Here is a 23,772-nt window from a genome sequence, read left to right as displayed (position 1 = left end):
CAGAGGTAGATGTTGTTTTATTTTGAAGTAGAAAGAGGGTTGAAATCAGCTTTGGTAGTACTCGTACTCTTCATCGATATAATTATCATAATTTTGATTCGCGCGATCGTGCCTCTCGTGCCAATAAGCCAGTTCCGAGTATTTGTCGGCTATCCACTTAGATTGACCGGCAAGGACTCGGGCGCCTAATTTCAAATTCAGCGCCGCGCAATAAATTTCCTTCTTACCTGCTTCTTGATACAGTTGATCAACTTGCAGCTGCAAGTCCTTGAACTGCTCTAGGTACTGGGAGGTGTTCGAGAGCCAGGGCGCGGTCGAGCACTCACCACTCTTTTCCGTTTTTTCTAGCGCCTCGACGATGTACTCACTCTCGCGCAAGGGGCTCTCTAGGGAGCTTAGAATAGAACTTACGTGCTTGAATTGCTCTGCTAGATACTTGCTCCGGAGAAGCGCCGCCGAGCCGCCTGTAATCTCGCCGCGAAGAGATGCTCTTTTCTAGTAAAGGCTCGACTTTGTAATTAACGAATGAGCAAGTCTAGCTACATTTTTCACCGAAGACGCAGTGGTAGAAATATGTAATGCTCAATATAGTTTTCGAGCATTTGCCTGTACAAGTGAGTAAATCTGTTCTTGCTGCGGGACGTAGTTTTCTTCCGGCTCGGCATCGTACTCCACGAAGTCGTTAAGTCTTTCTTCAAAAGTTAAACAAGTTAAGCGCGCTTTCGTTATCAGTTTGCTCATTACCGGCGTTGCCGTACTCTTCGTATTCTTCCTCGTACTCGTATTCATTCCCGTATTCGCTGCTGCCATAGTCGCGGGAAAGCACCACTTCCTCGTGGATTGTGACTCCTCGGCGGGGTCGCACGCGTCGTTGGGGCCTGTCTCGGTTTTCTCTTACTGTAACTCGATTGTCGATCAAACTGATGGACTCGTTACTTATGCATCATTAGCGCCGTACTCGTTTTCCGATCCAGCGCCCCTTTTCGCACAGATTTTCGCGATTTTACATTTATCGCTTAATCGCTTATAATACAACCGATAAATATGTGGCTTACTGAGTCGTACTGGAACCTTAGAGAGTAGACCTTTTAAAATCGAAACTAGAGACAGAGACACAAAGGGACGAAAAAGAAAGAATGAATGGGGAACTTCCTTTGGACGAGTTTTTGCGTTCCGGTAAGCTTTTTACTTTTCTGCCCCGGAGATTTGATTTTTGAAATCATTTAGCCACAATTCGCGGTCACTTCTTTGTGCCAGCATATTATGATCACGCTCTCATTGCGAAAAATCGCAAGCTCGCTGCAGGTAATCGTAAACTTCAACCTTTCATTTCTCAACCTTGATCTAAAATCGTTTCGAAAAAGAACTGATCGTTCCCTGGCTGAATGTAATGGCAGCTTGCGTCGCTCTACTCTTTACTTTTATCATTGGAATGCTTCTCAACTGCCTTAGGTATTTTCAAAGGAAAATAAGGGAGGGAAAGCTCTGCGTTCAGAAAAATCATCAATGGGGACTATTTGCCGGAAGATGAGCACATCAACGATATTCAAAGCGAGTTCCTTTTAGAAAATACGTTTGTTACTGAACCCGGCTCTCGTTCTATCTCCACCCGTCGTACCACCTATCCCTGCCTCTTGGAATAAAATGGAAACCGGCGATCTTGTTGGCAAAAAAAAAACGATGCATAATTCTAATTGTAAAATATTAAATAAAGAATATTTCGAGAAAAAAAAACCGTTTCCTTTCGAATCTGTCCTCCAAAATCGACGTCTCAATATTTCTGCATTCTGGATCTTGAATGCTTAATCTGAGTAAGTCGCAGAGCTCTTTTCCCAACTCTGTGGCGAATGAATCGGCTCGTTTTATTGTTTCTTCCGTTTTCTTGAGCTGATTGAAGTTTTCTTCCGCTGCCGCACCGACTTTCTTTCCGAGCTGCTCCATGGCCGAAGTGAGCGTCGCCAATCTATCCCTCTCGACGCGTACCCACTCGCCGGAAGGCGCGCATGGACAGGCTAACCCGCGATCGACCACTTCCCCGGTAAAACAGCACGTCTTCGTGTTCGGAATTATTCGCTTGAAACAACACTGACTTCGAGAGGAGCTTTTTCGGATCATTTTTCAGAGCTTAAAGCGCTGCCAATCTTGGAAGTAGCCCGCCTCTTTCCAAAAAGAGCAACGTGCTAATGCCTCGTTTCGTAAACTCGTGCCCGTTTATTAATACTTTCTTGACCTGTGAGCGTTGTGTTTGATTTTGTCTGATCCAGTCCTGTACGGTCTTCCGTCGCAGCAAGAATCCGCCACCCCTGCCGACCGCGAACTCGACGAGAGCTGAAATTGATCCCATTAGCACTCTTTGCGTACAAAAAAGAAGAACGGAAAGAAACGATTTAACGAGATGACGTTCTGTGCTTCCGACAGAGATTTACTCTCAACGTTCTACTAGACTAGTAAAACATTTTAGAAACACTCTTGATTTGTTCTTCTTTGCACGAAGAAATTTACTAGAATGGAGTTGTCAATGATTTTTAGGATGACAAATAATATAGCACCTTGCTACTAGAGCTCTCATTTAAGATATTATATATCATATAATATGATTCATATTTTATATAATATATATCAATATATCAATATATATCATATTATATGATGTATATATATGTATAAATCATATATAATTAGGCTAACTAATCATATATTAGTTAGAGTTAGGGTTAGGGTTAGACCTTATATATGAGTCATATTATATGACTCATATATGATATGATTTTATCATATTATATGATACATACATATAATATATGAGTATATATAGTATCATTTATGATATGTATGTATCATATAATATGATAAAGGCATATCATATATGACTCATATATAAGGTCTAACCCTAACCCTAACTAAAACAAGCTTTCCGTCAGCCTACCTTTAGTTTACGAGGAAGTTCTTCGATCCAGTGACGCTTTCCATCAGAGTTTCTGTTTCTTCCAACAAGTTAACAAACAATAAATAATAAGACGCGAAATTAATTTTCAGCAAGCTTGTTAGTACAAGTAGAGATTGGTAACTTTTGCTTGGCGCTTTTTGCTGGCAAGGTAATTTCTCCGCGGCGACTAGAGAAAGGAGCAAACTTGACCGCACCTAAATTTGAATTGCCACAAAGAACGCGTGTTTTCGGTGATGTATTTTTGGGATAAAAACAAAGATCTTTGCGAAGAGGAGAGAGCCTTGAGGAGTTACGTGAAGCTGACGATGTCTTGGGCGCAATTTTCAAGCGACGAAATAACATGCTTAGGCGCGCTCCTTTTACGAGAAAATAATCAATTTTTTTCCAAAAAAAAAAAAGAATCAAAAAGTACAAAGTAAAAAACGGGCTCAATGTAAATTTAATGCCAATTCCAATAATAAGGACAACTCGAATTCAGTAAATCATTTGTAGATAAGGAGCTTATTAGAAGCATATTTGAGGAATGTGAGTATGTACACGAGAGTTGTTTTCACGATGCCTTTCTATTTTCGGCAAAAACACTTGTGACAAGCGTTTTCCAACTTTTTCATTGTTCGCTACTTGCGCTCAAGCCGTACTTATTTAATACGCGCTTTCCTGTTACAGCAAATTGGAGTGGCTTAGCAATTGGACTAGAGCCTAACTCAATAATATTATTGGATCAACGGTCCTTACGCGTCCTTGAGCCTAGGAAGTAACCCCGACCGTGAGTTGATCACTTTCTAGAAGAGGATACCGCGGAGACCACAGCTTTGTATTCAAATTTTATCACAAATGAAGGTATTTTTAATTGACACTTGAAAAAAAAAACCTCCGAAATAGACATTTTCCGCGAGTTATTTTTGAAAAATCGGGTGTTGCTTCTTTAATTATTGTTAAGTTGCCGCAGCTGAGGATTAAATGTAGCCCTCGGTTGAGGACGACGCTTGCATCTAAACTTGGCAGGTTTTCTGTTATTAAACATTTGTGGCTTCCCTTACGCGAAAATAATAATCTAGTTTGCTTTATGAAACAATCGTCGTCAAACTCGAAAAAATCCTCGAAAAAAATTTGCGTGAAATAAAAAAATACCATTTTTCTTTTTGTTCTCTTCGTTGATTTCAGCACTCTCTGATCTTTGCTTTTCTCTGTTTTGCTTTTCAATAAAAAGATTTATTAAAAAAATGTGGCAATTTTTAAGAAGATCGAGAAAATGAAGAGCAAAATTAACGATTTAGCGTTTCGCTCCTGGTGGTGGTGGAGCGCGGTCCCTGGAGCGCCCTCGCGCCCGTGTTCACTCAACTTACATAATCACTTGAGAGCCAGAAAACAAATCTAATCACACTTTCCACCGCAGCAGCTCTTTGTTCTCCTAAAAGGGCACACTTTCTTTCCAGGAAAGAATTACACTTCCTGCTAATTTTAAATGCAAAGGAAAATATTAAAAGATTCTTCTTGAATCTGAAAGTTTGATGTTTTTATTTTTAAAAGATAAACTTAATTGAACTAGGAAGGCAGAAAAATTTAACGTTCATAAAGAGAAATAAAATGTCCTGATTTTTTGCAGAATGGACACGAGCCCTTGGTTTTAGAGAAGCAACCCATACAGCCAAAGTGACTACATGGCTCATAGACGCATTTATGTAACAAATGCTCTTTCTTGTCGTAATCCTCGTAGCAGAGCTTGCAGTAGTCTAGAGTACTTTTTGGTTCGTCGCGGGAAACAACAGGTTCCTCTTCTGAAGTTTCCTCAAAAACCGATGTTTCAGGCTCCGTTTCTATAATAAGTTGTTTCCCTAATTTTCATTTATGAGTCTGACCTGGATCACTATCCTCCAACGACAAAAACGACGCAAAAACAAGAACTCGTTTTTGAGCTTTCTTTCGCCATGTTTTCTTGTTGAGAAGGCTCTCGTTCGCTTTACTGACTTTTTGCTTCGCGTTATCGCACGCAGCTTGTGCCTTTTGGAGAACTTTTTGAGCTTGAATGAGTTCTTCTCCAGCCATTTTAGCGTCGCATTCAGCAGTGACTTCGTCCTCTCGTGCCTCGTTGAAGATCTTGGTGACAATCGAGAGCGACTCGCACTTCGTTCGTTCTTAATTATAATTCACAAAGCTATATCCTCATAAATAAATTTAACTCACCATCATCATGGACGAGGAGCATCGAAGTTTCCTTCGCACCATTTTTGCAGCAGCTTCCAATCCAAAACTGGCGGCGAGAAAGATCTTTCGCGCCACAAGTTTTGGAAGCAGGACATTCGAATGTCGCATCCGACTCTGTAAAAATTAAATCTGCTGGATCAGAAGTAAATTGGCCAGCTTGGCACTGTCGGCAGACTCGTTTCCCACTCGCTACGACCGTTGTTGATTGAACGGGACTAAATTTTAGTTTAAATTCATTCTGATTCACCACAAACCTAAGGCAGGCGGCGCATTTTCCATAAAGTCCCCAAGAAGTGACTTTTTCGGCGGGAGGATGAAGCTGTTTCGCGGCCTTGCTACTCATGATCTCTTGAAGAAAAACGTCTCAAAAAGCGAGCTTTTTCTCGAAATGCGGAATCTGGCGCTCTGAAATGGCGGGTAACGAAAAATTTTCAATCTCCGATTTGAATCAAAATTTCTTATAAGATCGCGCAATGGCCAAAATCGACAACAAATCGGTTATTTTTGACCTCAGCCCGCCAAAGCCAAATATCGTTACCAACGGCGGGCTAGGGTAAAGAACACGTGATCCTCATGTTTCAAGCGATCAGAGGAACTTGCGATCAAAAGGAAAAATCTGCTTAGCGCATGTTTTCTAGTAGCAAACAGTTATAATGTCGCTGCGGTCTTGATAGGCCTATTTTGTCAATAAAAGCTACCAGAGTTAAAAATCCGCTCCATCTACAAATTTTAACAACTCCGTTTCTTTCAACTCAATAGCGGCTTTAGAAGCTTTCTTCTGCGATCGACTTTAATTTCGTTCTAACGAGCTGCTCAGGACAGCTCATTTGAATGATCGACGTTGAAATTTAGGATCTTTCCGACTCGTTCCCGCGGATCTTTTCATCCGAGAAAATAAGCAATTTTTGAAAAAAATTTCTTTTACTAAAAATTTGAATATTTTCAATCTGAGCGAGTAAAAAATAAATTTGAATAAAAAAAATTACTTTTGGGAATTTCTTCAAGAAAGGAACAAATTTTAAGCTGCCCTTGTCTTCAGCGATTAGGGCGAAAAAATAAAAACGATAATTTTGGTTTTGCTTAATTTGGATTTGGGCAGCGTTAATTCGCAGGAAGCTAATTCGCTTTGGCCGGCGTTATCACCACGGCTTGCTGGACAATCGGCGACTGGGCCCCTTACAACTCGCGAACATTTGTCAAATCGTTCTAAAGACACGCGCCAGTTCCATATCTCCAATCTGAAACTGAGAGAAAAAGAACTTCTTGCGCGTTCACTTTGCCGCGTTTATTATTCTTTCGGGAAAGGTGCTCGCACTTGTTAAAAACCCGCCCCTCAATGAATTCACTAGCCCTCGCTATCTATCGAATAACCCGCTTACTCAACCGACTTGAATTTTGCTTTCTCAAAAAGAAAAAGAAAAAAGTTCAACATTTGCAAAAAAAAAACTTATTGAATTTCTCCTTGAAAAAAAAGCATATCCAACAATTACCAAGCATAATTTTTTTTTTAAATAAATATTTTTGATTATTAGGTTTCAAATCGTTTGAGTTAGGCCCTGGGCTCAGTAAATAATTGAAAAAATCATTCCGAAATTTTCATAAAAATACCGAAATCTCACGAATAAACGCAAAATCAAATCGTACGAATTTGAATTTCGTGAAAAAGGCCAATCAATCTTGAAAAATACTGATATCCAGCTGCTAAACTGCTGCTAGTCTAGCGCCATTGGGGATATAAATACGTACCATTTTGGAAACAAACGTAAAAAAACCAAGAATTCAAAACATGTTCAGCTTGGAGAAAGACAACTTCAAGAAGAAGGATGAAGACCTCGAAAAAGCGGCACCTAGAATCGAGGAGTGCGAACATGACTTTGACCAGGGCTGGCAAGAAAGAGAGGCAATAGAGATCGCCGATGAAATTTTAAGAAGAATAGACGAGCTAAATAAAGATCCATCTCATCAGGAATGGCTGAAAATCAACACCGATATTCGTCGTCCACCAGTTCAACGAAAGCTCTTCTTCATCATTGTCTTCGTTCTCTACAGAATTTCGATTTCAGCAGCGAAAAATGGCGTGGAAAATGTATCATACTGGAAAGTGACCATGGAAAGCTTTGCCACACTCTTCATGCGCGCCTTCATCTGTGATTTACTTGGATTGGACCTTCTTTTTCTGACGCTTTTCTGTGAATTATTGCTTCCTTATTTGCTCCATTTGCACTAACCCTAGCCCCAATTACGTTCGAGTTCTGGTAAATGAGCGTAAAATGGCGGCCTCCTTAATTTCTGCCCGTCAAAATATACAGTAACTGTCGACAGAGAAAACTTTTTCTTTCTTAGCACGTTCAGAAAAAAACAGTTCTTCGAAGCGATGAAATTGAGTTTTTCGCATTCAGCGAGTGACAGGAAGTGACACTTACGAATAATATAAGCCCGTTTCTTAAATTTTGAATATTTTTTTTTTCTCAGAATGGGCGTCTATCTTTGCCTGGCGATTGAAGAAACATAACTTTGAGTGGTGGTGGTTCCGCTGCCACTTGAACTAAGGGGCCCGTCCTGCTTCGCGGAAATCGATCTGGACGAGAAAGTATCAATCAGACGCTGTTTATTTTTTCATAATAACGTTCAAAGCAATGTAACTCGAGAGTTGAATTTTGCAATCAGTCGCACATTCAAAAGACAGAAGGTCAAACTAAGCATTTGACCCTCACAGTGAAGCCTTTTTGCTTTCAGCAGCAGTCGATCCGCCCAGATTCTGGATCATGTATTCAGTCAACTTTGCCAGGTCGTATTCGTGATCCCAGCCCCACACTTCTCTGAACAATAACAATCAACTTACATGACAGTCCTTTTAGAGCGACACGGTTCTTACTCATTTTCACAATTTATGAAGAACTAATGTCTATTCTAAGACCCAGAGTTGCAAATTTTGTGAGCTAGCTGAGCTACAGCTCAGCTCAGCTCAGCAATTTTGAAGTGAGGGTCAGCTCAGATCAATTTTTTTGAAAAAAAAAACAGCTCAGCTCAGCTCAGCTCGATTTCGACCTCAGCTCAGCTAGCTCAGCTCTGAAAAAAAAAATTCAAAAATTTCCAATTCTTCTTAGACCTAGAAAAAAAGAAAAGATTTCTGGAAATCAGTATTTCCTCTTTGATAAGAGCTTTTCTTTAGCTGTGTCTAATTCCTACTGCCGTTGAAAATCCCCTTTCGAAGTTCCGCGGGGAGACACTTTCTCGTCCAAACGATAATCTGTAAGTTAAACTGACCTAGCGTTTCTGTCGTCGAAGCGGCGTGGCCAAGAGTCGGCAATCGCCTGTCTCACCGGATCGATCTTGTAATCAACCTCGAACTGCGGGAAGAAGGTCTTGATCGAGTCGTGCACCAGCGCCGGGTTGAAACTCATCGCGCTGATGTTGTAGCATCGGTTGCCCGGGCGAGCCACGTTGAGAAGCTCCGCTGACGACTGAAAGAAGACTTAGAATCGCTAATTGTTGCCCGCACTTATTTTCGCCACCCGAGCTCTCTTTTGAACCTCAAATTAAGAAATTAAGGATTTTAGCTGGCAGAACCCTAATTTTTAAGAGTTATTGAAGACAAATGCTGATCTTTTTAAGGGAAAAGTAATGATATCTTTCTTTTCGAAATTTGATATAAAGTATATTCGCAATTCAAAATTTCTCTGATGAATTGGGTGATTCGTCAAGAGATGATTCTCTTTTTTCGAAACTGATCCGGATGCGCGTAATTACCTCCATGAACTCTTTTGTTGCTCTGAGACAGTCGTCGACGTGCATCATCGGCAACGTCGAGTCCGGCTTCAAGTAGCAGGTGTAGTTCTCGCCCTTGACGGCCTTCTTGTAAATGTCGACAGCGTAGTCGGTGGTGCCCCCGCCTATCAACAGCGGAATTAACCAAGTGGTTTATTTGCTACGCACCTGGCTCAGTGTCGGCGGAGATGATGCCCGGATAGCGCAGGCAGCGGAAGTCCACGCCGAACTTGCTGAAAACGCCCGTTTTTTAAAACATTCTCAAAAATGCTCGAAAAAAGCTTATCACTTAGCGAGATACAGCGACCGCGTAATATCAGCCTCTCGCCAATGCCTTACCGCAAATAGTTCTCGCCCAAGTTCTCCACGAAAACCTTGTGGACGCCGTAGAGCGAGGTGCAGCGCTGAATGTCAATGTCTGGCACGCCGTCCGGATGCGTCAACTTGGAAGTAGGCCCGTACGCCCCAATCGTCGATGGAATGAACACGCGCAAATTGTGCACTTTCGCCAAGTCGAGGACGTTTTTGCAGCCACCCACGTTGACGTTGTAGGCCAGCTCGGGCATCGCCTCCGACACAGCAGAGAGCAAAGCCGCGAAGTTGAACTTAAATATTTTTAAAATAAGGTTTCAAATCGAGTGATTTTTTTTCTCTTTTGAAGGGTCATTGAAATAAGGTTGTCCTTTATTTAATTTTCCTTCAAGAAAAATTTGCATTATTTCGATTTAGGAGCCCTTTAGAAAATTTACAGTACATTTCTAATTTTTACTTACGACCCAGTCAATGTCCTGTTCGACGATGATCTTCTCAAGACCTTTGTAGTCGGTGACATCGGCGTACTTCCAGGGACCGTTGTAAGCCTCTGGATTGTTGGGTTTGCGGACATCGCTGAGGACCACATTTTCGTGTCCATATTGCTCTCTAAGCAGCCTGGCGAGACCAGGGCCGAGCTGACCGCCGCCACCAGTGATAAGGACCTTGGGAGCCTTGGCGAAGGCGGCAACTCGCTGGGTCAGGCGCATCTCCCAATTTACAAGCTACTTTCTCTATAAATAAGGAGAGGAGGGGCTGCCTAGTAGAAACGTCCGAGGTCGACTAAGATCCGAGAGAGAATGGCCCGATAGAACACGCCAGTCTTGAGACCCAATCCCTAGCCACTTTACCGCCAAAAGTGGCCTAAAGCGCTGTCAACAAGGCTGCTTGAACCGGTTGACGCCCCTTTCTCGAGTATTCTGCTGATCATGCATGACGCATAAGCCCTTAAATCACCGACTGGTTCCTTCTGCTTCCGAAACTTGGTTACCTTGAAAAATACAAAGAAAATACAGTTCAGTGTATTATCTTTATTTCAGCTATGCGCATGATAAGAAGTCGGTAAACGTTTGTTTCAGGAAAAAAAATTTCAGAACTCAAATATGAGTTTCTCCTGAAAAATAACTCTTTTTGCTTCTGAATATATCATTTTCTACGTTCGATTATAAGACATGAATCGACAAATTAATTATTCAAATTAATTTAATTAATAGATACTTTTATAAATTTAATTAATTTATAATAAATGACATAATCGACAATCATTGGTCCCAGTTTCCAAAGTTACTCAATCGTGAAGCCAAAAAGGGAGTGTAAAACTAAGATGAACCGGGCGACGCCTATTTGGGATCCGTGTTTTTTTGCTGGGTATGCATGACTGGAGAGAAAATAGGAGGGGCTGGGAAGCAACAGAGCGATCTGTTGCGTAGCATGCTTCGATACGCTCGATTGTCAATGCAAATAGACGTAACCAGCCGGTTGCTCTGAGGAATGTGCTCTTGGAAGGGGATTTTCTCACGCCGCAAAACTAATTTCCCGCGATGAGAGAAAATTCTACCGCGTCTCCATGATCCAACACTTTTTCATGTATTGAATGTCGAAATTGAATGTTTATTAGAAAGAAAGTCGATGAGCTTGGTGGAGTTCAGAGTTGGTAAACAGCGTCGGAGTCTGTCACGACGGCGACGACGCAGATGAAGTTGATTTCGCGCTTCTGCTGGCCTGTGGCGTACACTTTTTGCTTGACGTAGGAGACGATGCAGACTGCTGCCTCGGAAACCGCCGCTGAACAGAACTGTGCCACGGAAGTTGGACCTTTTCGGGTTATTCTTAGTTTTGAAAATTCTAGCGAGAAAAAATAGGGGCTTATAAGACCGCTACAAGATCTCCCTCTTCTTCTTAGAACTGAAAAATAACATTCCTTGGATTCGAACTGTGAGTGTATTTAGCTCATCGTGATTCAAGAAGTTTTTGCAATTTTCGCAGGCAACAACCACTACGTCTCCTAGAATAACAAAATATGCCAAATGGGTTTGATTGAAAAAACGGAACCTTTTTCCATCTTGTAATGTGCTTTTTGCTTGTTGGATTCGCCGACGACTTTGCCGCCGCGGAGGATAAAGTATTCGTAGTCGGAGCCGCAGTCTGCATAAAGTGTGTTGTTTCCCTGCGAAAAGAGGAAGCCTGCCGGACCGACGAGCTTTTCCAAGTTTTGCTGCTGCAGGGATACGTGTCCTGCCAAAAGAAACGAGGACGGAGATGGGAGCAGATTCGTCTTGATCTGGTCCCGCGCTACAGCGTTGATAAAGTCCATGCTTTCGAACTCCTGAATCAAGTGTTTATTGTTATTGTTAGGCTTTGAACGAGAGCTACGTTTTTGCTGAAAGCCAGAAACAGGAGCTGATTAAAAGGCGTAGGTCTGAAGGCAGCTCCTGAGTGTCGGCCGAAGTTGAACGTCGATTCCGTCTCGTTTTTCAGAAGGCCGACCTTGCGTCCATCGTGAAAACCCGCGATCGCGTGCGTCTTTTCCCAAGATTTACAGCTGTTGCTTGAGAATTAACTACGTTCTCGATTTAATCTTGTAAAACTTGGCATTGTTTTGAGGCGCATTTTCTTCTTCTTGCTCTTCCAGATGTGTTCCAAACTGTTATCGCCGCAGCAGATTTGCGCTGTTAACGCGTCGGCGATGTTTTTTCGGTATTTCATCTGATGTGGAAAGTAGTTCACTCGCCGGAAGCGCTTTTCACGGATTCAGAAGTCAACAGAAATATTAAGAGTCTCCATCTCGACAGTGCTGAAAATGTCACGATTGTCACGAGTGTAACGAGTGTCACGAATGTCACGAATTTCACGAAAACATGTTTCTTTTTCGTGACATTTTCAGCAAAATCGTGACATTCGTGACTTTCGTGACACTCGTGACATTCGTGACATTTTCAGTACTGACCCTCCCTCTTATATAAAAGGCCTTTAGGAGTGAAAATATGTGAGTATCCAATTCCTGTAGCCTCGGAAAAATGTCATCGAATGTCTTGATGTAGAAGCTGCTTTTGAGATTGTCGCGGCGCTCGTATTCGCCGAAGCCAACATGCTCTCTCTTGGAATGTTGTGTTTCTTACCGTTCAGTGAATTTTCACTCACCTTAATGTTGTAGTAGCGATCTCTGAAGCGGACCGCCGCCACTCGCAATTCATCAGCGTTGAGCGTATGCGGTCCTTTACTTTGGCTCAAAGAACAAGAAACCGCAAGAAAACTTTTAGATCCTCATTTTTGCTTTGAAGATTACTTTAAGGATGTAATTGTCGATTTAGCCACGTTATAGCCGAAAAATTAGACGTATAAGGAATTGATCCATAAGTTACAAAGAACAACCTTTTACTACTCGACCAGTAGTTTACAGTCTTGCTATTTTTCTTCGACTTTGAGCCCTTCACCTAGAACTTTTTTAAATGTTCTCTGATAAGCGTGCGCCATTCACTTTCTCTTTTCACTTTTTCATTATTTTTGAAAATTCGTTATGTCTTTCCGCTGATTTCGAAGCTCGATAGTTGGCGAAAGGAAAAGCGAAAAGCGAAATATCGGCCCTGAGCGACCCTTGGCGAGAAAAATACCCGCGTCGGTTGGCTTTATGGCTTCCGTCCTACTCGTAGCTCAACCCTATTAAATTCTTCTTTGGATTGACTTCCCACTCTTTTGGACACTTTTTTAGATGAAATCAACGAAGTTGGCAAGAGAAGATTATTTTTATATGAATGTATTGAACCTTGAAAGTATGAAAAGTGTAAGAAATGAAAAATTTGAAATCAGGCGGTAATTTCGTTTTCGATTTCTGAATTGTCGATCTCGCAGTTATCCAGATTTTTGGCCAGTTGAAACACTTCAAGCTCGATTTTCAAGCGGTCGGTCTCGGCGGTCAGTTCGTTTCGCCATTTGAAGGCGATGGCGCTGTGATTTTTCAAAATCTGTCCGACTTGGTAAAGCCGTGTCGCGTCCATCGTCAACTTCGCATGGTCGAAAGCTTGGTTGAGCTCGTCGAGCTCGGCGCAGCGCGATTCCAAGCACTTGAGCAGGATGACGCGCTGGAGATGCTCCAAATAAAGCGCCTGGAAGTCTTCGTCTGCTAGACGCTCGTCGGAAAGACGCTTGTGGAATAAAATTCCCTTTTCCTCAAATGAAGCCTTGGAGAACAGTTGAATACTCATTGAATAATATCAAGAACTGACCGAATTGAAAATCTCCTCGAAAATGTAGGAAAACTTGAATGGAATTCGATCGTGGAAGATTTTAAAGACAAGTCGCTCTTCTGCGTTTTCTGTGTCGATTTTAGTCCTGTTGAAGATTTGTTGCACTTGACGGATATCGCTGGTCACGTTTGCTTCGATCACAGCTCTGATTTCTGACTAAATTTTCGTTGGAAACGCCGCAGAGGATGTGTTATTATTCCTCTTAAAAAGGGAATACCAGAGTTACAAATTTGCTGAGCTGAGTGAGCTGAGCTGGCTGAGTGAGCTGAGCAGTCGCTCAGCTCAGCTCAGCTCAGTGATTTTGCCAAATGATCTGATCTGCTCAGCTCAGCTCAGACAATTTTCACTCAGCTCAGCTCAGCTCAGCTCAATTATTTTCGAACATGATCTGTTCTGCTCAGCTCAGACAACTATCATTTAGCTCAGCTCAGCTCAATGATTTGAATACAATTTTACTACGAAAAAACAGTAAAAAACAGCTCAGCTCAGCTCAATCCGCTCAGTTCAGCTCTAATTAGGGTCCGCTCAGCTCAGCTCAGCTCAACTCTCTTAAACAAAATGTCTGCTCAGCTCAGCTCCGCTCAATGACCTCTGAAAAAGGCCAGCTCAGCTCAGCTCAGCTCAGTAACCTCCGAAATAGGCCTGCTCAGCTCAGAGAAATTTTTACTCAGGTCAGCTCAGCTCAGCTCAGAAACATTAATCAAAATTTGCAACTCTGGGGAATACGGTTACAACTTACCCAAGAAAGCTCAAGGGCGGTCTTTGGGTTTTCCCCAGGTGGCAAACAGAATCCGTAATTGATTAACATGTAGTCGTCGCATCCTTGGTCGTAATCGATGAGCAATTGATCTGAACGAATAAAGTCTCACTCCGACTCAGTAGGGCTTTGATAACTGTGCTCTTGGGATGAAAATTTTTCATTTCCAGATTTTTCTTGCCTGAGTTTTTTATGTCTCCAATGGCTTCCACCCAGACGGAGCCAGTAACAGGGTTGAAATCCCACTCGCAGTTATTCTCAGATGAGTGGTTCAAGAGATCTAAATCAATTTTGAAATCAAGGAAGAGTACCGCTCATCTTACCGAAGAAAGGGCAGAGGCCAATTTCCGACGCAGATTCTGCGCTTTTAAACCAAGGTGCGTCAATCAACTCACAGCACAACTTGAGACCCTTTGCTTGCTTTCAAGGTCTAGAATCATTTTAGCTTAGGTACTGGGTAAGGAAAGGTTTTCTACTTGACATTTTCGTGCTTTGTCAGTTCACTTGAAAGTTCGAGACCGTGACCTTGAATTGATCTCGTTAACACCATAGTTGCTGCCCACTTAGCGCGAGTTAGTTTATAGCTGTGCAACTGAAACTGCTGCTACCTGAAATTCAGCAAAGGCGATTCCACGCCCGTGCCGTCGATAGCATTTGTCCAAGTACTCGTAGCGTGCCAGTAGGTCGCTCTTTTGAGTATCGACTTTCTGACGAAACTGCTTCGGAAAGAGTTTCATATGGCGGGGCCGATAATGGTGTGGAAGCGTGCACTGGCTCGGCATCGACTTGAATTGGTGAATGAATGGACTGATTAAAGCAACTTACAGTGATATAGTCCCTGACTGAGGACTGCATGCCCTTCTGTTTCTCGTGGATCAACCAGAGAATGACCAAATCAAAGGCGTCAATTTTGAAGTCGTTTTCGAGCACGACAATATTCGAAACGCACTAATTGAATACCACTTATTGATTATTGAAATTTTGATTTGTAGATTACGGAAATGGCGTTGTGATAAATCCAGTTTGGCGTTATCACTGCAGTCTGCGGCACTTCGAGCACCATTTGGCCCCTGTTGATCGAGCTAGAAGGCGGGGGTTAGAAATTTGAAGAGTTTTAGGATCGCGGACGTCTTGGCAATAAAACCTCGTCCTGTCGTGTGGAAGTCGAAGATCTCCATTGCCGGGTTAATGTAGGCCCCTTTGGAGCAGACGTAATCCTGGACAAGATCCTTCATAATCTCATTTTTTGGATAATCTCATCACTCAATTATTTCCTCGTGATCTGATCAAGCGATTCTATCCCAGTTCCTTTATCTAAGCTTTTTCTTTCTCTGGTAACATCGAAAAGAATGCCATTTTCAGGAGCGGAAATTAAACGACCCATTTTCCTAAATAGATATTCGCCTAACATGGGAGTGGATTTGCAGCCTAGGCTTTGCAAATATTAGAGTATTAAAGGGGACTCTACATTTCACCCGACAAATGGCATTGTCACCAACTTCAGCAAGGACAGGGCAAAGTTTGACGTACTCAAGAATTTCGATTTTTCTTCAAATACCATTTTTTATAAAAATATTTCATTAATTCCTATTTCAAAAATGTACTATCGCTTGGCAAGAAGCTATAATTTTGACCCCGGAAATGGATTTTACAGGTCAAAAACGATTTGAGGCTTTATTTTTTGAGAGTCTATCTCGACTCTAACACCCTCAAAATCGCGTTTGAAAATGGGACTTATTGTCGAAAATTGACGAAAAAACTCAAATTCTGATGAAATTTTTGTTGTTTATTGGTCAAAAATTGCTCCAGACAAGTTTTCATGATGAATTTAACTTCCAGGCACACTAAGAAGCCAAAATATCATATTTTAAATATGGATGTTTTGAAATTTTCGAGGAAAAATGTTTCAGGGGGGGGGTCCTTAATTGATTCAAGGACAAAATTTTGATTATTTATGAATAATTGACGTGCTGCATTTTTTCGCTCTGTGCAGTGGGTTTAAGGTGTCAAAAGTGCAGTAAGTGAATCAGAAGAGTTCTTCTACGGGTAATCTCCAGGTGTGGCAAGTGTGGTTTTCATAATGCTGAAAATGCTTCCCGCTCTATACTGCGATTTTATTTTGTATTAAAGCATAGTCCCCTTTAATCCCCTGGGACAGCTAATTTTCAAGTAAGAGTTCAACTTTCTTTTGCTCCTTTAAAATAAGGGCGTCATTATCATAACTCTTGAAAGAATTCTTTCAGAAATAAAAATGCATGGCGCTTCTTTTTTTCATGATTCATGACGCTGATCGTGTTGTCAGTTTGCATAGTTATTTTTTCTTTAAATTATTTTGTTTTTAAAATATTCTGGGAATGATCGATTTCGATTACATAGAATATTTTGTGCAGTGCACTGCAGTCTGTGTATCATCATTTCAGCCGTTTTTCGTGTTGGTCGAATCAATGCTAAACGTTTTACATTCAATATTGAAGAGGTGAATTGATCCGGTTTGTAGCCTCTCGTGGTCGATAGTTATGCTATTAATATCTTATCAGGCGACTGCAGTAATGAGCATCACCATCATCCACCACTAAAAAGAGAAGAGAAAATGATACCCCGTCAAAATGGTAGGTACTTTTTACGACAATTTTACTTCGCGTTTATTTTCTAAGCCGGAATGATATTATAGAAGATCATTTTTTTTGTCTTACTTCAGGGAAACCCTTTAAAATGAACATTAAAAGGTATCTTTTCGACCAATTTTTAGGTACCCTAATTTCAAATAAGACTTATTTGGGCCAGTTCTCCAAATTTTTACATTTTAGTCTTAGCTTTATTTTTTAGCCCTTTATTTTTCCAGATATCGGGCTATATATAGTTTACTGCTGACTTCTCAAATGCAACTCTTTCCGATCATTCTGATAACTCATAAATAGATCCCTGATTTACGTTTTCAAAGCTAAAAGACCTTGAAAGAAGCATATTTACCAACAACATGTTCGACATGTTTCAGAAAGGACAAGGCCTTCATGGTGAAGGCCTTCATCATCAGAAACTATAGCTTGTCTTCCGACACAATAACCATTGGTCGTCAACTCAAGACTCAAGTCAAGAAAATTGTTTATATATTATTTTTGTCTCTACTGCTAAAATTAAAAATTAATTTCATATCGCGGGATAAAAAAAGGAACAAAAACTGAGTAAGACAACTCTGGCATATCTCGTGCACGAAAATCGATCGGCTGAGTTTCGTAGAGTTAACCCTGTACTCATAAATATCAAATTCCATTTGTTCCTTGATTAAAACATTTTTCTTACTCTCTCGTCTTTCTCATTCATTTCCAGGATGATGCTCAAAATAAGAGAAGGAAACAGTTTTCGCTTGCTGAAAGAAGTGAGTCTTCCTTGATTTCTTCGATTAAAAATGGCCTTTTTACTAAATTATTGTTGGAAAAACGATGTCCATCGCAAGAATGGTAATCAGAGACCAAAGAAGGATCTCTCCCTAAGAGAGAGAAATCTTCTCCTTTCAACAGTATGAATTATACAGTATGATTCATACCAGGGGTCTGAATTCGCTTCGCGAATTCGCTCATGAGCGAAGCGAAGCGAATTCGCTTCGCTATCGCTTCTTGTAATTTCAATTCGCTTCGCTTCGCTTTCGCTTTTTACCAAAACTTTTCGCGAAAATTTCGCTCAAAAGAAATCGTTCTTAGAGTATGGTCATTCAGAAATTTATATTGTAGCTTATAGTTTGTTATGTTGTTAGTAAAGAGTCTTTACGTCGTCCTAGAGGATGATATACCTTGGGTTAATGACTCAAAAAAGTCGCCGCGCATAAAAATACTAATTCTCAAAAGAAAACTAAGTTTTATGGTTTCTCATAAGAACAGTTTTTTAAGCGCCCGTATCTAAATTTTCTTCTTTCTTTGCATTTTAAATTGACTGTGTTCTTTTTTCAAGCATAGAAGTACTGTATATCTCGACGCCAGCACATCCCTCTTTGCCTCTTTTATAATTCATATGTTGCTTTTACTGCCCCAAATCACTCAAGACATTTTTTGCATTTCGCCCCTGAACCCATCCATTTTTACAGGCAGCGCATCTTAATCCTCTTTTCAATCTTCTTTCCGATGCCGAGAAGTTGCAGTAAGGCATGAGAGTGAAATCAGACTGGGAAATCAGCGTCGAAACTTACTACAACCATGTTAAAGTAAGTTAATATAACATCCAAGAGAAGACTCCTTCGGTCTCTTTTTCCTCGACAAAAGATCAACACTCGATCCACGATTGTCGAAAAAATTTTATTAGATTTTTTTATTCGCTTTCTGAAAAATCTTAAGAATGGAGGGCTGGGCTCGGCAACCTGAGTAAAAAACCTGAGTCAGGGTTCATAAGATTACAAATGAAAAGCCGCGTAGCGGCTTTTAAAAACGAAGCCGCTAAGCGGCTTCGCAATATTATTCCTCAATCTTATTTTTAACTTCTGGCGAAGCCGCTTCGCGGCTTCGTTTTTAAAAAGCCGCTACGCGGCTTTTCATTTGTAATCTTATGAACCCTGACTCAGGTTTTTACTCAGGTTGCCGAACCCAGATGGAGGGCGCTTAGTATGGAGCGGGATTAAACATATGTTATTGCGGTAGAAAGAGAACAGAGTGTAGAAAGTGCGTTCAGTGCAAAGTAAACTCTTGGCTTCTGCTTCTGTTATTCTGTATTTAACATTCAGGCGCATGATGGTCCACTGCAGATGAAAAACTCATTCGACGCCCACCAAGAAAAACTCAAACAAAGAAGTGGAAGTCAAACCAGCCCCAGCAAAAATTGGTAAGTTCATCGATCATGCTTTTTAATGTTAAGGATATAGCCGTTCTCAAGGCACTTTCGTAGCGCCAAAATGGGACGATAAAATTTTTAATTTCAAAAGGAACCCTACCTAAAATTGCCTAAGACACCCGATTCTAGTGTTCTTTTTAATTTTTTAATGGAAAAATTTCTCTCTAGAGCAATTTTAAATCTTACGATCACTTTTTCTCAAGAATTTTCCATTAAATCGGTAGAGTTTTTTGATAAATTAAAAATTTGGACCTTTTTCTACATTCCTAGGGCCTAAATTTAAATAGATTCCAAATATTTATGATTCTACAGCCATTTTTATGAGGCTTACTTGAGTGAGCCAAAGCGTCAGACAGCGCTCTGGTTCGCTGCGCTGGACGCTCTCCTCCATCGCGCGGTGAGGCGCGCATGTGAAAGAGCGCGCTGATTGGTCGAGAGCCCTGAACGCAGCATTTTTGAAAAAGAAGAGCCAAAAAGAAGAAGACGCTAGAATTAAAATTTGCTCGAGTTTTCAAATTTTGAGGCCCTACGAAGCTAGATTAACAGTTTTTCATAATAATACACGGTTTAGTTTTAGCGATTTAATTGAAAAATTTCGAGAAAAAGTGATCGTAAGATTTCAAATCGGTCTAGAGAGAAATTTTCTTTGAAAAAAATTTTCAAAAACATCAGAATCGAACTGTAGACATAATTTTAGGTAGGACCTGTCTTGAAATGAAAAAAATTTATCGCCCCATTTCGGCGCTACGAAAGTGCCTTGAGAACGGCTATATCCTTAATAGCAGCCCTGTTTTGATGATCTCAGCTTGAGCAAAGTTAGAGAAAGAGGGGTCGAGCTTTAACTCGATTTAAATTTAGACCTGGCAAAAAGAGGCTGAAATTCAATTAAGGTTCAATCTGGACAACAGTCTCCCCGACAGCTTTTACGAAAACTTCTCATGTTGGACGTACTGGTTCCTTTTGCTACTGTATTTCTCGTACTTGTTCTTTGGGCACCGGTTGATCAAAAGCTTAGCGGCTAGAAAGAGGCATCTTCAGTTGAGCAACCGATGGTGAAAGAGCTTACATGTTTATGCAGCTGGAAAGGCCTGTCGAAGAACAAAAATGCGAATTTGTTAATGAGTTTGGGAGACTCTACTTGGTCGCTGGCGAAGAGATGGTCTGGCAAACGTGAGTCCTTCTGAGCATTCAGAGGGATACAGTAACTGGATTAATATTAACGCAACAGTCTCAGAACAGTAGCGCTAATTACTTCTCTTTAGCTTCGGCAGGAACATGACAGAGCTAAAGGACTTGAGCAAAGACGACAATATCACAATGACCAAAGAAATGTACAAGTAAGTGCACCCATCTTGGAAAGTGTTCTGGCGAAAGATCTAGCTATTTCTTCAGTGAGCTGCTAAAAACTGTCAAATCTGGTGCTGTCGACCATGCTGACATGATTTCGGACGGGTGCACAAATAAATGGTCGTTTCTGAGCTCGTACTACTTTGTCGGCACAGTTGTCACAACTCTAGGTACTCTATCTTGTAATCTGTGAAAAGGAATGTAAAGAAATTAGGATATGGAAATGTGTATCCAAGCACGAACCCAGGAAAGGTCTTCTGCATCTGCTATGCAATGATCGGAGTGCCGCTTTTTTATTACATCATGAAGAGGACATCGGATTTCTTGCTCGAAAAGTTCAAAGAACTAGAACGCAAAGTCGCAAAAACAACTGCTCGTTTCGCTTCCGCCATTGCCTTGCTTGTCTACGTCGTCGGCGGTTTCATTTTTTGCTCGCTCATTCCAGCCAGGTTCAAAAGACAATATTTCCGAATTCGACAAATGCGGGTTCATTTTTGAACCACTAAAAAAGCCGTAGTCTTCCATCACATCGAGGGCTGGACGCTGCTTGAAGCGTGGTATTTCACGATGATCACGCTTCTTACAATCGGCTTCGGCGACTACTGCCCAACATGTAAGCGAGTTTTATCTTTATTTAGTATTGATGAAATGCGTTTTTTTTCTTCACTAGCGGACTACATTCGATACAAGGAGCAACATCGCCAGGACAGAGACGTCACCAACGATCACGAGCATAATCAAATTGGACAGATATATTTCGATTTCTACAGAGTAACGGGTAAAACAACCGATTTATCGATACTTATAATTGACGTTGACAAGTGGCCATCCCCGAGAATCTTGGGCGGGGATTGTCCAAAAATTTAGTTGAAAATGAAAATAGCTCTGGCAGTTTCCTTAGCATTATTTTTTTTAGAGTAGTAAAAAAAATATTTCATAGTTGAAGTTTTTCATTTCAGTTTACATCTGGACATTACTCGGCCTTTCTTGGCTCGGCGGCCTTATTTCGTTGATCGTTGATTCTGCTTCCAAAGTCTCGCTGAAAAAAAGAGTGGACATGGACGACTACAACGCCGGACGATTTTGCTACGGGTTTTCAAGTTCAACTTTTTACAATTTTAATTTCACAATTAAAAACTCGAAAAAGCGTGCACTGTCGCGAAATTGAGTGCGACGTTCATTATGGCCACCCAAACCTGTACACTGACACTTGAAGCTGCACCACAGCCATGAACAAAACAGAGCACATGTACACTTATCCGCTGTTCCTTTTTCTTTTGTATAGTTCGAGCTGTAGGACTTGAATAAACTTCAATGACCCTCTTCCAACTCGCCTCTACCGTCACCAAAAGCTGCTAATGATGATGTATCTACTTATTGATGCAAGGCGTAAATTTTATTTATTGACAAATAGATAGTAATAATAAGGAATTGAAAATGCACTGATCCTTTCAAAGGACTAATAGTCCGTGTCCCCTGCAGAACTTGATCGTAACTTTCGCGAAGCTTCTCGTAATTCTAGCTTATTTCTTCATTCTCATCACCTAATTTGGTATTTTGTTTCATCAGACGCTTTATTTCTTCCTTCAGAGAGTTCAATTCGTCAACTTGGGAGTCTTGTTGAAGATCAAATTCAGTTCTAGTCGTTTCCAGCTCTTCCCGCAAATCCCGAATGATTTCTTCAAAATTAAAAAATTCCTCATTTGGAACTTGTAGATTCGAAGCTTCTCCTCCATGATTTCGTTCTTCTTCTCTCTGATCTCTGACCGGCGTCTCGGGGCGTTCTTCTAGAACCGGGCTCTCTTCTCTCGAATTGTTACGCTCGTCATCCGCATCCTCTTCAGAAAAGTCGCTTTCAACGGTGGCTCTTTGGGGCGGACTTGGTGCTGCTATTTCAAGATTCTCAATTAGAGCAGGCTCGGCTTTCAACTCTGGATCCGAGTACTGGAAAGGATGATTCGTTCTAAAAGGTGAATTACGGTGAAACAACTTTGAGTAAAGCCTCAAATAGATCTTTTACCTTAGAGGCACGGCATCAGTTGGTGACTTGACGAATTTTTAGTGATTCTCCAAGGTCGGTCATTTTTGGCGGCTGCGGCATTCGAAGCCGCCCACGGCCCCGTCCTCGAAGGCTTTGAAGAGATCCACTGCTCACTAGCGAGTCGTTTAATCCCCGCGGAGTGTAAGCCGGAGAGTCCGGCAAAGGAGGTTGCTCTGGAGCAACGACTGGCTCTTCCTCCAACTGCATTTCCGATTGCTTTCGAAGATTACGATTGGCGGCAGTTGAGCTTTCTTCGTCGTCGCCGCTGACTTCTGTTTCCGAAGCGTCTTCTATAATCGAAACATCTTTTGAGGAGGAAGAAGCAAGTGAAGAAATCGTCGGTGACTTTTTGCCAGCTTCCGATTTACTGAACAAATTTTAAAATAAAAATAAATTGATTGTTTTTTTCGAGATTCTTAGTTTTCAATCCTTAAAGATGGTCATATCAACAACTGCCCTAGAACTTACTTGATATCTTCAATATCGTCATGGCCTATTTCTTCGAAGCTGATTCCCGTGCTGGCCATCGAAATCGGCGAATGCGACTCATCGCGGTTTTGATGATCCCCTTCCTCGGTCGACAAGTCCGTCCGAGTTGAAGTCATTCCCTCTCTTTAAGAAGCAAAAGGAGACAGACTCGGGTAGAGCTGATTTGAACCGCCAGGTTGATTTGTCGATCCGTTCACAAAATCGTAATCTTCACTTTCTCCCATTTTACGTTACCTACACCCTGGGCTTATTTGTGACGAGATAAGGAAACGCTGATACTATGACTGAGCAACCTTTATCAAAATTCCTTTAATCCGCCAGCATTGTTGATTTGAAGCGCGCGCAATAACCTCTAATAAGCGACATCCAGAATGATTCAATCTGTGGGTCGGATGATAGGAATTTTCGATAATGCTGGCTTAGGGCAGCTATCAAAGGACCCGCTATCTCGTCACAAATAAGCCCAGGGTGTAGGTAGTTCTCTTTGACGAGGTCGTTTATAAAAATCCAGCGGCGGTTTTCGCGAAAAGGGAAAACTCGCCCGCGCAGACGAGTTTCTTTTTCTGACTCAGCTCGATAACAAATTTACATTTCACGTTTTTCTTGTTTGAAGAATGAAATCATCGCTAAACGATATTTAATACTTTAAGTATTAATGGGGAATGATAACCTTAGAGTCTAGGCTAGACCGTTGAGTTGGGAAAAGAACTCAATAATAGTTTGGGTGCCACTAAGGGCAAGATATATTGTGACTCAAATCATATTACAGAATTTATTATTGAAAATAATAAAAAAAATATCGAGAATAGACAGTTATTAATGCTTTTTTATTCAATAAATCATCGGA

General features: G+C 41.2%; 8 protein-coding genes and 1 long non-coding RNA gene across 9 annotated transcripts in view; 2 read left to right on the top strand and 7 right to left on the bottom strand.

Annotated features, from left to right (window-relative positions):
• Positions 1–20: 20 nt before the first annotated feature.
• Positions 21–2,115, bottom strand: LOC145707379 (uncharacterized). Its single transcript, XM_081784899.1, has 5 exons — positions 1,736–2,115; positions 745–920; positions 607–692; positions 228–495; positions 21–185 (listed from the first exon to the last, which is right to left on the bottom strand). Exons 1-5 carry the CDS (start codon positions 2,113–2,115, stop codon positions 46–48), a joined length of 1,050 nt encoding a protein of 349 aa, XP_081641025.1. The 3' UTR covers positions 21–45.
• A 2,333-nt stretch (positions 2,116–4,448) lies between these two features.
• On the bottom strand, positions 4,449–5,574 carry LOC145707517 (uncharacterized). Its single transcript, XM_081785055.1, has 4 exons — positions 5,407–5,574; positions 5,132–5,367; positions 4,807–5,082; positions 4,449–4,764 (listed from the first exon to the last, which is right to left on the bottom strand). The coding sequence occupies exons 1-4, from the start codon at positions 5,493–5,495 to the stop codon at positions 4,511–4,513; spliced, it is 855 nt and encodes a 284-aa protein (XP_081641181.1). The 5' UTR covers positions 5,496–5,574; the 3' UTR covers positions 4,449–4,510.
• A 2,175-nt stretch (positions 5,575–7,749) lies between these two features.
• LOC145706592 (L-threonine 3-dehydrogenase, mitochondrial-like) lies at positions 7,750–10,016 on the bottom strand. Its single transcript, XM_081784012.1, has 6 exons — positions 9,694–10,016; positions 9,260–9,525; positions 9,089–9,153; positions 8,903–9,045; positions 8,420–8,616; positions 7,750–7,971 (listed from the first exon to the last, which is right to left on the bottom strand). The coding sequence occupies exons 1-6, from the start codon at positions 9,940–9,942 to the stop codon at positions 7,863–7,865; spliced, it is 1,029 nt and encodes a 342-aa protein (XP_081640138.1). The 5' UTR covers positions 9,943–10,016; the 3' UTR covers positions 7,750–7,862.
• An 806-nt stretch (positions 10,017–10,822) lies between these two features.
• Positions 10,823–12,794, bottom strand: LOC145707721 (uncharacterized). The gene is made up of 8 exons (XM_081785286.1): positions 12,667–12,794; positions 12,374–12,447; positions 12,236–12,329; positions 11,826–11,973; positions 11,606–11,756; positions 11,285–11,558; positions 11,157–11,237; positions 10,823–11,050 (listed from the first exon to the last, which is right to left on the bottom strand). The coding sequence occupies exons 1-8, from the start codon at positions 12,704–12,706 to the stop codon at positions 10,878–10,880; spliced, it is 1,035 nt and encodes a 344-aa protein (XP_081641412.1). The 5' UTR covers positions 12,707–12,794; the 3' UTR covers positions 10,823–10,877.
• A 202-nt stretch (positions 12,795–12,996) lies between these two features.
• On the bottom strand, positions 12,997–14,551 carry LOC145707377 (uncharacterized). The gene is made up of 5 exons (XM_081784896.1): positions 14,545–14,551; positions 14,415–14,513; positions 14,216–14,325; positions 13,456–13,632; positions 12,997–13,410 (listed from the first exon to the last, which is right to left on the bottom strand). The coding sequence occupies exons 1-5, from the start codon at positions 14,549–14,551 to the stop codon at positions 13,036–13,038; spliced, it is 768 nt and encodes a 255-aa protein (XP_081641022.1). The 3' UTR covers positions 12,997–13,035.
• A 5-nt stretch (positions 14,552–14,556) lies between these two features.
• Positions 14,557–15,012, bottom strand: LOC145710062 (uncharacterized). Its single transcript, XR_014134998.1, has 3 exons — positions 14,842–15,012; positions 14,759–14,795; positions 14,557–14,649 (listed from the first exon to the last, which is right to left on the bottom strand). It is a non-coding gene; the product is annotated as an uncharacterized LOC145710062 (long non-coding RNA).
• Positions 15,013–18,411: 3,399 nt separating this feature from the next.
• LOC145708495 (neuronal calcium sensor 1-like) overlaps positions 18,412–23,772 on the top strand; it is an 89,350-nt gene continuing 83,989 nt past the window's right edge. Inside the window, exon 1 of the mRNA XM_081786174.1 lies at positions 18,412–18,422. The gene's annotated coding sequence lies outside the window, so the exon portion shown is untranslated. The remainder of the gene's footprint in view (positions 18,423–23,772) is intronic.
• LOC145707372 (potassium channel subfamily K member 2-like) lies at positions 20,115–21,628 on the top strand. Its single transcript, XM_081784894.1, has 8 exons — positions 20,115–20,218; positions 20,311–20,385; positions 20,441–20,565; positions 20,610–20,844; positions 20,911–21,008; positions 21,066–21,173; positions 21,355–21,495; positions 21,543–21,628. Exons 1-8 carry the CDS (start codon positions 20,115–20,117, stop codon positions 21,626–21,628), a joined length of 972 nt encoding a protein of 323 aa, XP_081641020.1.
• LOC145708108 (uncharacterized) lies at positions 21,822–23,415 on the bottom strand. Its single transcript, XM_081785731.1, has 3 exons — positions 22,905–23,415; positions 22,416–22,803; positions 21,822–22,358 (listed from the first exon to the last, which is right to left on the bottom strand). The coding sequence occupies exons 1-2, from the start codon at positions 23,039–23,041 to the stop codon at positions 22,431–22,433; spliced, it is 510 nt and encodes a 169-aa protein (XP_081641857.1). The 5' UTR covers positions 23,042–23,415; the 3' UTR covers positions 21,822–22,358; positions 22,416–22,430.

This window comes from Oikopleura dioica, chromosome XSR, assembly GCF_907165135.1.
Source record: "Oikopleura dioica chromosome XSR, OKI2018_I68_1.0, whole genome shotgun sequence".
In the NCBI taxonomy this organism is placed as follows: domain Eukaryota; kingdom Metazoa; phylum Chordata; class Appendicularia; order Copelata; family Oikopleuridae; genus Oikopleura; species Oikopleura dioica.
This window is presented reverse-complemented; position numbering and strand designations above follow the sequence as displayed.